Source organism: Pteropus alecto, unplaced genomic scaffold, assembly GCF_000325575.1.
Source record: "Pteropus alecto unplaced genomic scaffold, ASM32557v1 scaffold101, whole genome shotgun sequence".
Taxonomy (NCBI): domain Eukaryota; kingdom Metazoa; phylum Chordata; class Mammalia; order Chiroptera; family Pteropodidae; genus Pteropus; species Pteropus alecto.
In genome coordinates, this window is record NW_006432945.1 from 9,377,128 (window position 1) to 9,390,004 (window position 12,877).

Sequence of the window (12,877 nt, forward strand, 5' to 3'; positions counted from 1 at the left end):
GAAAATTAAATTGAATGAGAACAGAGTGAGGGAAAACTGTTATCCATTCACATTAAAAGATCCAGGATTTTTAGCTGACTACAACCTTAGTCAAGTCAGAAATAGAATGTCCTTTCTTCAAAAAAAAAAAAAAAACACTAAAAAAAAATTATTTGAATTTTAATAAATGTGTTAAATGCCGATGTTAAGAATCACTGTTCTATGTTCTGGTTATTAAAAAACTAATAGATGACACCACCTTCCTTGCAGAGATTTTAAACCAATAATAAAGCTACATGGTAAATGTTGCAATAAATAAACTAGGTGCCATATGGGAGCTGGTATTACTCTGCTGAGAGAAATCAAGGAAGGCTTCATGAAGGAAATGGCCTCCGAGTACGGTCTTAAAGCCCAGAAGTCCGGGGGAAGGAGAGGAGATATTCCAGAGAGAGGGAGCAGCAAGTGCACAGTCACGAGGCCCGGAGGAGGGTGATGCCTTCAGGTATTATTGGTGGCCTCCTGGCACAGTTAGAGAGAAGGGGATCGTGGTGACTGAGGCAGGCCGGTGCCATGCGCAGGGCGGATCATCAGAGACCCTACAGGCCAAGCCAGGAACGCTCGCCCAGTTCCCGAGCAAACAGAGGACAGAACCCAGACAGGAACTCAGGCTTTCTGACTTACTATCCAGGCTCTCTACTTCTGCTGTCCCATACGGTAGCCACGAGCCACATGTGGCTATTTAAAGTGAAATTAATTAAAATTAAATAAAATTTAAAATTTAGTACTCAGTAACAATAGCCACATATCAGGTGCTCAAGAGCCACATGTGGCTCGTGGTTACTATACTGGCCAGCACAGATGAAAAGATATCCATCATCACAGAAAGTTCTGGCCAACGGCACTGTCCAGTGCCACAGCACCATTAAGTGAACAAGAAGTAGATTTGGTCTAGACAGCTCTAGAGAACAGAATGGAGCGGAGCAGCAGGGAAGCAGGTGAAACTTAAACAAGAATATTTCAACTTCCTACACCTTACCTTTTCTAAAAACGAAAGCACACCCTGTCCCTGGAAGTTTGATGGCCATCTATCAGGGCGATGTAGAAAGAGTCCCTGCACTGACTGAACGCTCGTTGGCTAAAGGTCCATTTCATCGCGGCTGATGCACTGTGTAGACACATCCCTGTAGGTCCTTCACGTGCAGTTCCACACTGGCACCTAAAGCATACGACGCTGGGTTGGGAGTCACCATTCCCGACAGCCCAGCATCTCGACACACGGGAGTGTTGGAATTTTCTATCATAGTCTTCATAGCATTTTTAAATTAAAATCCATGGCCCCTATAAATGAATGCAAAATTGTATGTGTATTTTTCAGGAAAGAGAAGTCCATAGCATCGATCAGATTTCAATAGGATTTGTGCTCCTAACAGACCAAATAAACACTGTACTGGAGGGACCTAAGAGTCCCAAATACTCCAAAGAGACTCATCTGGATGTCATCTAGATGGCCACTGAGGTCATTCTCAACTCTAAAGTTCCGCTGCCTTCCACACCTAAAGACCATCACCCTGCAACTGAACAGTTTCAAGTCAAACATCCCCCAACCATGATTAAGCAGAAAAGAGACAGGAGTATAAAAGAGCAGAGAAACAGCCCAAGGTACAAAAGTTACATAATTCAGTCAAGTTGGGGAAGGTAGCATCTGCCAAACTCTTGCTGAGATGCCTATCGGAGGCTCTCTCGGAAATCTTGGTGGTTCACTTTCAATGTTAGCCTAGAGAAACACACACACCCAGTCAGATGCAATACCAGCCTACCAGCTGGAGAACTTGCCCAGCAAATCTAAGGCCTACTGAGCTATCAATCCATTTAGAAAATAGTGACTCTGTTCCAAACACCACCTGACAATGACGATTACACCAGGATTCATATCCAGGCCCTAGAGTATTTCTAGAGCTGAAAGGACTGATTTCTAGAAAAAGGTAGTGATTCTGTTATCACTGTTATCTGGTGTAGCTGGAGAAGAATGTTTTGGTTAATTTAACAAAAATAAGTGATAAAGAGGTACTTTATAAAATCAATATGGATTATAATTTGTGAAAGTTCTGAATACAATGAAGTGCTCACACCGCTCAAATCACGTTGGACATGATGTAATGAGTGCTTCATTGGTGACATTTGGAAAGCACTAGGCATTTTGTGGTGCCTAGGAGCCATTGCTACAAATCTTATTTGTTATTATACTACAGATCTCTGGGTGCCAATTAATAAAGAATTCTGTATGACAAAAATGCCAGATAACAACAAACACTGTGTACTTTTCTCACAGCCTGTGTTGGGTAATACAGAACCTGGAACAATCCTTAGCAAGATTGTGAAGTAGAGAAAGCTCGTCTTTTACAACCTCCAAATTCCCATGAAATGACCCTTTGACTCCCTCCCAGCCAGCCAATGCCCTCACTACCTCCTAGCCGCCTCTTCTGCTCCCACTAAGGACACAGCTGGTCCTGCAGGTCCAGGTCAGTGCAACATTGGGCATGTAATGGGCACTTCATCAACACCTGTTATCGATCAGTACTAACTGAGTATTTCACTCAATGACAGTTTACTGAATGTCCACCAAGTGCCAGCATTGTGCCACGTGCTAGATGGAATTCAGTGGGGGCACATCCTATGCCAATTCTCACAAGAGCCTGCTCTCAGTTACAAGGCCAAAATAAAAATAAGAACTGTAAGTTGATAATGTCATATATTCACTTACTATGCCTCCCTACTCAAGATCATCTGTATTTTGATAGTGAAGTCTCAAAGCCTCCCTTCCTGAACACAAAGAACAAGTTTATGTCAGCAGCAGGCCTTCGAGCTGGCATGTGAGAGATTTAAGTTGGGTGCTCTCCTGAGCGACTTGTAAGACTACCTTCTGTAAGGGCACCGCCAGGCAGATTTAAAAAAAAATGTGCAGAGCAGTGGTTCTCCCAGTACAATTTCAAGGCCAGCAGCATCAGTGTTACCTGAGAACTTGTAACAAATACAAATTCTCTGGCCCTACTCCATCCTACTGAATCAGAAACACCGGGCAGTGGCGTCTAGGAATCTGTATCTTAACCAGCTCTTCAGGAGATTCTGAGACACGCTAACCAGTGGTGTTGATGAAACTGGCAGAGTGAATATGGATGACTTCAACACAAACAAACTCAGGGAGGAATCAGGATGCTGGTGGAAGCCCCCTGCTGAAAAGAGAAGTCGCTGACAGAACGGTGGCCAAATAGCTCCCAAACGCACACAGCTGGAGACCGCCAGGATGCAAGCAAGTGACATCGAAAATCCATTTCATGCTTTTTGACTCTGACCAGCCCCATGAGACGATGGCGCGGAAATGAAGAAAGAGGCACAGAAAGTTTGAAAAACTTCAAACCTACAGCGAAGCTGAAGAGTGGGAAAGAACTGTGAGGAGTAATTTCCTCCTGGCGAAGGTTTGCACGGCCTCTTCTCTGGGTCCCAGAGGCCACTCATGGCACCCTGGGCCTTGGCCATGGAAATGATACCAGAATCTCATCTTCCACAAGTCTCTGGTCCTGACATCGACTCTGACCTGTTACCCACCACTAGGCCATATCTTTTTCATCCGTCCCCAAAAGGAGAAGAGGAAACAAAGACACCCCGCCCCAGCCCCTTGCTTTAATGACACAAGCCTCTCTCTGCAGAGACACATCTGAGACATGCTTTCCAAATTCTCCAGAGATGGGCCAAATGCAGCAAAAAAAAAAAAAAAAAATAGCCTTGAAATTATGCAGAGCTTCAACAGCGATTCAAATCAACCACCCACAGGGAAAAAGACCACACTTGGCACAGGCGCCAGGCAGGGCCTCTCCCCGAAGCCCCTCACGTGGCTGGACCACGGGGGCCTGTAGCTGGAGCCCAGCCTGGAGTTACAGTCCCAAGCCCTGCCCATCTGCCTCTGGGTGAACTACTGTAAAAATGGGTCTACTGCAGGCCTTTTTATATATTTAAAAAAAAAAAAAATTCAAGAAGGCTAAGAGTAGAACTATTTAGTTCTACAAACTTGGAACTCAAAATACAGTAAGAAAAGAAGCTCCTACGAAGGGCCCACTGCTCTGCCAGGCACAGGGTCGGGGCTGTCCTGGGAAACCGACGCATTTTAATGTCATTCAACGCTGTTCTCCTGATTCTGGCCCTCTTAACTACACCTTCTGGCTGTTCCTTGCTTTCCAGAGATGGCGACATGGGAGTCTCATAAATGGGGTTGAGTCCATAGCCAAAGATTGGCCAAAGATACAGGGAATGGAAAACTAAGTCAACAAACGTACTTGGGGTACTCGGCACAATACACCACAGACACCCCCCTGAAGCGGCTTAACGTGTAAGAGAAACCACTGAGTTGGAGGCTCTGAAAACCTTTGTGCTGTACTTTCTGTCCTGAATTAAAAGCAATGGATCACGGCTGGTTTAGGTGACCCCTAAACCTCTCTGTGCAGGTTTAGAATGCTTAGGAAGAGAAGTCCCTAGCATTTTTATACTTCTCTGAAAGGGACTGTTTTAGAAACCACGTGGTGCTGTTGATGGTAGTGATATGTGTGTCTATGGGGGGTTTCGGGAGGGGTTGTTATACACTATTTCAGTGCCTGTTTCCCCCTCCACGTTCCCATGTGAACTTACTGGAATTTGAAAAGTAACAGTTACAGAGCCTGTTTCTTCACTCAGTGGCTCAGCATTTACCAGTGTAAAGACCCAGGATGATGAAAGGAGTGACAAGTGCTTGGGGACATAAATATCTTCTGGTTAACCAAGTTCTCTGAATACAGGAGAGGCCTAGCTGCATATTTATGGGCACCCAAATGTTAACAGGACTGAGTAGGAGGTGGTCATTATAAAAACAGCAAGAAAGCGCATGCTAAAAGAGATTTCCACACCCCCACCCCAGCCACCTTTCTCTCGTGTCCTGGTCCAAATGCACAAAACGGGACTTAAAGGAAAAAGTTGATTTGTGAGGCTGGCCCTCTGCAAGACGCCTTGCTCATATCCAAGAAGAAGACAAATAACCTTCTTTTCTGAAAATCCTAGAAAAAAACCCACACATATAATGAATTATTCACAAAGGCTGAACTTAAAAATGAGAGATGGTGAAATATAGAAAAATGAAAAGGACGGAGGACTGGGCAGAAAGAGCACGTGAAGAAGGAGGCCTGTGCGCTCTCTCCCTGGATAAGAAGGTATTAATTACAGCTGTGTTTGGTCCCCTCTTTCCTGTCTTTGTGGTCAGTAATAAAGAAAATAAGAGGGTCAGTCACTTTTGATGGGCTGGACTGCCAGGCGGGGCTCTGGCCGGGGAGCTGCCATTTCCTTGCAAATGACAAAGGAGAGGCCACTGGTCTGCTGGTGGAGTAGAGGGAGTCGAAGGGTCTTTCTGACAGCTTAGCAAGTCCTGACTCAGTTTGATCTGAATGAAGAACATGAAGATGGAAAGAAACCAGCTGTTCCTATAAAGAAGGGGAAAAGCAGCAGAGTTTGAGGGGGGAAAAAAACACCTACATTTTGTGCAGGAAAAGCTAAACTGAGGTAAGCGATTTTGGATGGAGCCAATAATTCTAGAGTGTGGCTCTTTCAGAAGAATATAAAAAGCAGGCCTGTTCTCGTTGTTTCCCTCCCCTTTAACTCGTAGTGTGCTCTGTACCTACCACGGGGAAGGCGGGTGGGGAAGTCAGGACGTGCGAACCAACAGACAAAACCATCTCATCCAAGATATTTGGGTCGCCATCCACAAGTCATTCATTTCTGTCAAACTCCTTCACTCCACGTCGCTGTCCAGGCTGCATCCCCATTACGACTGGCTTCAGAAGAAATGTTACCCACACTTCACTTCAAGAGCAGAGCCAATGGGCAATCTGGAGGCTGTCCTGGGAGCCTTAGAAAATGAAGACCTTTATCCTGCAGACTTGGCACCACTGTTACAGTAGCTCCCTGTTTCACTGTCTGCATCTGTGCCCAGGTACCCAGCAGATGTGAGGCCTTTATGCATTATCTGATCACAGGACACAATTACAGGCCTCGTCCTGGTGAGCTGCCACCCTCCGCCCTAACCAAGGCACTCTGACTCATGATCCATTAGTGACATCAAACCCGAAATCCTCGCCAGGATCACAGCCTACTATCCTGCAAGGTACTACGCATTTATAGGCAACCAAAGCAGGAGAAAAGCAGATGCCAAAGTGGGAGACTTGGAGACTGAAGTTTCCAGTAATCCTCACCCCAAATCTCCAAAATAAATGGACGATTTACAGTGGGATTCACCAGAATACAGCACATAACCTCTGACCCAAAACCAGAGTTCTCTGGGGCTACAATGAAATTCTCTGCAGCAAGAAATCATGGATGGATACCCACAGGTCCACTGTAATGCGTTGCATCATCTCAGTGGCTGCCAACACATTTGATATTCCTTAAACCATGTCCACTTCCACAGGCACATGTGCTCCCCTGCTGAGATGACCCGCGCCATCAGTGGGGGGGACCTCCCCCTGCCCGTCAAGGGCACAGAGGCTCCAAGTCAGACACACCATGTTTTCCCTTCATCCTCTCACGTGGGAAAGTGCAAGCCAGTGTGGGACATCTCACACGTCAAGAGGGATATGCTGTGGGTCCACAGGGTAACTGGGGCTGGGCATAGAAGGGTTAAAGCTGGTAAGCATACGACACAGGGAATATGGGATGACAATCAGATGAGCCAATTCTCTGAGAAAAAGAGAATCCTTTTGTTAGATCTATTAGTTGGGCAAGAAAGGAAAGAAGGAAGCACATAAAATGTAATACCACGTTTTAAATAAGATTAGCATTTTCAAAAAGGTTATGGTATCCACTGCAGAAGAGAGTGTCATACGAAAATAAAATTATCTGCCTATGCAGATGTAAATTCCAAGAAAAAGGAAATGCATTCAGAGTGGGCTGTCGAGGCGCCACCATTTTTCATGACAAATCTGGGTTATATTAGGCATTTCTTCCCCTATGAACTAGACCTTCCCTATTAATAACTGGATAAAATCACCACCACCACCACCAAGCCAAAGAGTCCTACAAGTTTAAATTAAATCATTCCTTTTATTTAGCTGACCCTTTCAGCCCAATCTGATTAAAGAGCAGTAGTATGCAGTGTTAGGATACCACTAACACAGCACACAAGCTCACATTACCTTCTCAGGCCAGTGACTTTCCGCGGCCACCTCAACATGCATAGTACACAAATAATCCAAATCCTTGAGCATGCTTCATATGCGTCTGTCAGTTCAAAGCAGGTCTTAACATGTTTTCTGAACAATCTTCCTTTTTTCAAAAATATGTCCCTTACAATGAGCAGAGACATACTTCCCAAACTTTAAAGTGCACATGACCTTTCACCTGGAGAGCTTATTAAAATGCAGATTCTGATTTAGTAAGTCTGAAGTGGGGCTTTGGGATTCTGAAACTTTAACAAGACTCCAGGTGATGACGATGCTGTCCCCTGCTGTCTTTGAGAGGTAAAAATCTAGAAGACTTAGTTCAGCTAGAACTGAGACCCCCTCCCCCCTTCAGGTACATTGAAATTCCTGAAAGACTCAACTAACAATGATAGCTACTGTTTCCTAGGTGATTAGGCAATGTTCTAGAAGCCTGATACATATTAACTCATCTAATTCTCATTATTATCCCCTTCATTTTACCAATAAGGAAACTGAGTCATAGAGTAATGAAGTAACTTTTCTAAGTCAAAGAGCTGCTGAAGGTACTGGGATTGGAACCCAGACAGCCTTGCTCAAAAACTTTACTGGTAACTGCAGCTCACACTGTCTCCCAGCAGATACAAGCAAGATATTTCAGGACGCGAGGTGTTTAGAAAGGAGACTTGGAACTTAGATGCATGTGGTATTGGAGTAAATGCAGAACCCACAGAAGCACTATGATTCCACACGGTCACCACCGGAGGGAATATATATTAGTCAATTACCACGTACAGCCAGGAGAAAAGAAGCAAACATGGTATATTTTAAATTTGCCAACAGGGCTGCTCTACACACCTTAGCAGATGTTCTCTGAACACTGTTACAACTGCCTACGCACTATAGAACCACAGCGAAACTTCCAACTATGGGGAGAGGAGAGACCACGGGAATGGGCTCACGGCCCAGGAACTGAGCATGATGCTGAAATCAACTGCAGAGCCTCCCTTTGACTCCTTCTGACTCTTCGGCCCGCCCTGGCCAGAGACAAGGAAAGGGCGGAGTCAAACCCACAGTGCACCTTGCGCTCACGACGCCTGGCAGAAAGGCGGCGTCTTTCCAGCAGAAGAGAAAACGTGAACAGCAGCCGCCGCGTGGTGTGGGAAGCGTGCCTGAGATCCCAGCCCGGAGCCTAGGCCCAGCCGGAAGTGCCCAACGTGCTGAACCTGGGGGGACGTGGGGCCCGGGCCGCCTAGGGAGTGTCGGTTCGCTGGCGCTGTCCAAGGTGCCAAGGAGGGCGGCGGGCGCACTTTGCCACCCGCGGGGCGGCTGGCCGGCTTTGTCTACCGCAAGGAAATGGAGGGCGCCTGCCTGAGTACATACGCCCCTAAGAGAAGGGCACAGTAAAGCGGCACCTGGTGTGTGAGGGATTTTAGAGAATTGTAGAAGGCGCGCTGGGGACAGGGCCCTGCCGGAGAAATCAGTAGAAACCTGACGGGAGGAGCGTGTGCAGCCGCAGCACGCAACACAATGAGATCTGTCTGCTCTGTGCAGCTCGCTGGCAGGCGGGACTGCAGGGACCAGACCCTTCCCCTCCCCAACATCCCCACCCTAGGCACGTTTAACTCGGCACCGGCACCGCATGGCCCCATCACTCTGCGGGGGTGGGAGGGGGCGGTGAGTGCAGGGAGGAGGAGAGAGGAAGCCCAGACAGGGGTGGCCGTGGGAGGATGTGTACAGCAGCAGGAAGAATATCTGCTTAGAGATGCTCCTCCGTTTCTAATGAGGGGTGCTGCCTGGAAGCACCACGGGCCAGCCAATCACGGTGCTGCTGAGGCAGGGAACTAGGGAGGAAGGGGGGGCTAACAAAGACTGGGGTGGGGGTAGCAGGGAGATGCCCAGGCCCTGAAGGGAGCCAGCCACATGCCTCGCTGACACTAGGGACCCACCATGTCACCAGCTGTCTCCGTGCTGCACACCTGGAGGGTGGGAGTGGAGGAGGGAGGAAAGGCAAGAAGAGGTGGGGCCTCCTTTGCAGGTGCATCCATCCCAAGAAAGCTCTCTCCACGAGCATCAAAGTCCCCTCCAAGCCGAACCCCCCACCATATTTACCGCCACCCCACTGACTTGTTTCCTACTAATCCCCTTCACCACCCCAGGAACCCCCAGTTCCTAAAGATCTTGCCAGGTGCCCAAGTTCGTAGCGAAGAACGAGGCAGGGAGATGCCTAATCAGCAGCCTGCATTTGGTACGCTTGTTGAAACCTGCAAAGAAGCTCCTTCTGTTGCCCATTTACCCTGACACTGCCACCGTCGGAGACGCCCCACCAACTCTATGTGGAAAGCAGTTCCCCTGGAGCTAGGAAGAGACAGATTGCTTGTACACCTCTGGGCTCAGCTGATGCAGCCTTCAGCTGGTGAATTCAGGCCCAGCGGATCCGCCTGGATCCCGGGCACTGGGAGAGCACTCGGCAGGGCTGGCCGTGAAAAGGCAGGGGCACCCGACCCAGGACTGAGGAAAGGAGGGGGTGAGCTGCTCTTCCCTGGCTGAGGGGAGGACTCCAGCGGAGCTGTCTGGGCTGTGTCCTCAGAGACTGCCTCCCCTGACACACTCGTTCGCTCCACTTTCAGTGGGACTTCTACTCGGTCCCCAGAGTTAGCTGGGTCCTCAGCCAAATGCCAGTTTTATTTACCCATCTATCTGCTTGTCTACAGGGTTTGGGCCTAGAACTCTTGAAGCTTGTGAACGCAGAAACTCCCCCACGGAGCCGGGACTTGCCCTCCAGGCAGATAGTGCAGGTGTTCCCTGCAGCTGATGGGGACAGGGGCGAGGGGGCGGCTCTGGAGGAGGAAAAAGGGGGACTGAGGTTAGGGGTAACTCCTTCAACGTGAGGAGCCTGGGGGCCTGGGAATCAGTCAAAGCCGCAACACCACGCACCAGGGATGCTAGAGATTGCCTCACAGGAAAAATCAAACACCAAAAGTCTTACCTTGAAAACCACCAGTGCCCACACTGGTCTCTCTGTAGCACCAAGCTTGCCCCTTAGATGCACCCGAAGTAGAGCGCACTTCAGCAAAGGGGCAAATTGGCATGGGAAAGGGAGCGGGGGACAAATTCCATGCTCGGTTCTTCCCCTCACCCAAAGAAATGCATAGAGGGAGCGGGGCATTATGGTGGGCTAGAAAGGATATGGCCAATCGATGAGCTTCTTGGCGTACTTCCTGACAATGTTATCTTCTCCAAAGATGAACAGGGATCTGTTGACGGTGAAACAGTTCTGCCGGACGGGAATGGGGTTGTACAAAGCCATAGTCCGCGCCCTCTGCGCTTTCGACTGCTTGTAGGCGGCCGCGGGCCCCGAGGCGGGCACCGGGGTTCCTTGCCTGTTCCTGCTCTGGTCCGAGTCTCCATCGCCTGACCCCGGCCTGGCGACCACCGCCTCCCCGAAGCGAGCCATCCTGAAGTTTAAACAGAAGACACACAAAGGTGATCGCGGCCGAACACCGGCACACAGCAACAAGCAGAAAGACACACGGAGACTCAGAGCCGCATCCAGCTGGGCACGGGGACCACCGCCTCCGGGGGAGCCTCGCGAGCTCTTCGGAGAGGCGGCAGCGGCAACCCCGCCGCTCTGAACTGTTGAGTCTAAATGCAACCTCTGCGAAGCTCCATTCCTCAAGGAGGAAAAAAAAAAGGGGAGGAGAGGGCTAGGGGAGCTCAGTTTCTGGAGGCAATTTTTTTTTTTTTTTTTTTCAAAATGCCAGTGTGCGGTGGCGTTCAGGGACTGGAGAGGAAAGGGGCGGAGTAGGATGCTCTTCAAACATAGCCTCTCGTCTGGCAGACGCACCACCTAGTCCTGGGAGAGATGCAGGCACCAGCCTGCTAGGTAGCAGTTTGGTGATTTATTGGGGGGAGGGAGGATGAAAACAAAAGAACTTTAACAACAACAACAAAAAGACAGGGACGGGGTTATGGTGACACGCTTTATAACACCAGCCCCTGCAAGTCCATCCAAGAAATTCCACAGCCAAGACTTGGGTCTTTAAATCTGCCAGTACAGATGCATCCAAAGGTTGAGAGAGAGGGACGGGGGAGAGCGGTACAGAGGTTCCTGCGAAAACCGCAATGCCCGAAATATCGAAATAAGAAGTCGATCCAACCAGAGAGAGACAAATGACTTCAAAGATCCTGCGCCTGGGAGAGAAGTTGAGCAGCATCCAGAGAGCGGCGAAGCCCGAGTGGCAGCATCCGCCCGGAGCGCTGGCTGCCGCGGCCGCCTCCCCGGATCAGCATGCAACAGCGATCCGCGGCTGCGCCGCGGAGAGGGCGGGAGCAGGCGGGCGGCGGGCGGGCTCTTGCGCGAGGGAGGAACAGGTTGCAGCCGAGCCTAGCGCCGGCCTGCCACGGGAGCTGTCCAAGGACCGAACTTGCTCACTGACAACTCGGTCTTCCTCTTCCACCCCTGCAGCCCCCGCTCCGCCAAGCAGAGAAGACAGGGAGGGAGAGGGAGCAGGCGGGGAGGGGAGAGCAAGCGGAGCCCAGCGAAGCGGGGGCGGGGCCGGCGAGGCTGGGAGGGTCGGGGATGGAGCCAGAAGGACCCCGGCCAACCGTCCAGTCCACAGGTTCCCGAGATGCTGGGCTAGTTTGGCTTAATGACGGGTTAAGTCACAGGGTAGCCAGCTACCTCTGTAAAGGTCCGGGGAAGAGTCGCCTTTTCCCCCAAGTAAGGCCGGGAGCAGAGGGGCGGCGCAGCTGGCGGCCTGGCGGAGTCTCCGCAGAAGCTGAGGCCCGGCGGGGGCGCACACGCACGCGCACGCACTCGCGCCTTCCGTCCCCACTGAGGGGCGACGCCTGTGCGGTGCCCAGCGCGGTGCCCGGCCCACCGCTCTAGCGGGGAATGGACGCCTGTGCGCCCTGCGCGCCCCGCACCAGGGCCCAGTCCCGGCTCTTCTGCGACTCCCAGGTTCCACCAACGATTTGCGCGGAGCACCCTCTCCCCACCTCCCCGCCCGGAGGCCCGTGAGGGACGCTAGGACCTCTGGGGGCCCCGCACTTGGTGCTGGTGCCAGCTCCTGGCCGGAGCTTTTGCTCTCTCCAAACAGAGTGATCTGGGGCGGCCGCTTTGGTTTGGCTCTAGCAGAGCCCTGCGCATCCACTCTGGCAAGGGTGGGCCAGACATTGGAGCCCTAGGTGGTGAGTTCTGAGCTGAAACTATCCTCTAAATTTTAACAGAGGAATCCTTCCGCCCCTATCTTTTACCCCCAAGTGAGGTCCAGTGACTTCCTCGAACCCACAACATTCATGAAGAAAAAAAAAAATAGTTACTGAGCTGAGCTGCAGAAGTGGTTAAGGTAGACTCCAAGCCCCAGAGAAGAAGTCCCTGGGTTTAGCGACCAAGCCGTTCCCCACAGGTGACCCAGTGGTGTGGATCGGGGACAGGTACCAGCTGCCCCTTCCCATGTCCACACTGGCTGGAGCACGCCTTCCCCCTTTTCCTGCCCTGGCCTCAACACAGTCCCATCCAAATCTTCCACATGTGAGCAATGGAAGAGAAGAGGTTTTCTCCCTCCCCCCTCTCTTGGAAGTCTCGGGTGAGTGTGGCTTCACCGTGTGTCTCCGCGTATGAGAAGGGAGGTGTGTCTGAGTGAAAGGCACGTGTGTTCCTCCGTGGGGTGGGGGGGGGTCAAGCC

The 12,877-nt window shown here is 50.5% G+C and overlaps 1 protein-coding gene across 1 annotated transcript in view; it reads right to left on the minus strand.

Annotated features, from left to right (window-relative positions):
* The window catches only part of CACNA1E (calcium voltage-gated channel subunit alpha1 E), a 272,496-nt gene extending 261,852 nt beyond the window's left edge, over positions 1–10,644 (minus strand). Inside the window, 1 exon segment of the mRNA XM_015586256.2 lies at positions 10,379–10,644. Within this exon segment, the coding sequence (XP_015441742.1) occupies positions 10,379–10,644 (266 nt within the window).
* Positions 10,645–12,877: the final 2,233 nt, after the last annotated feature.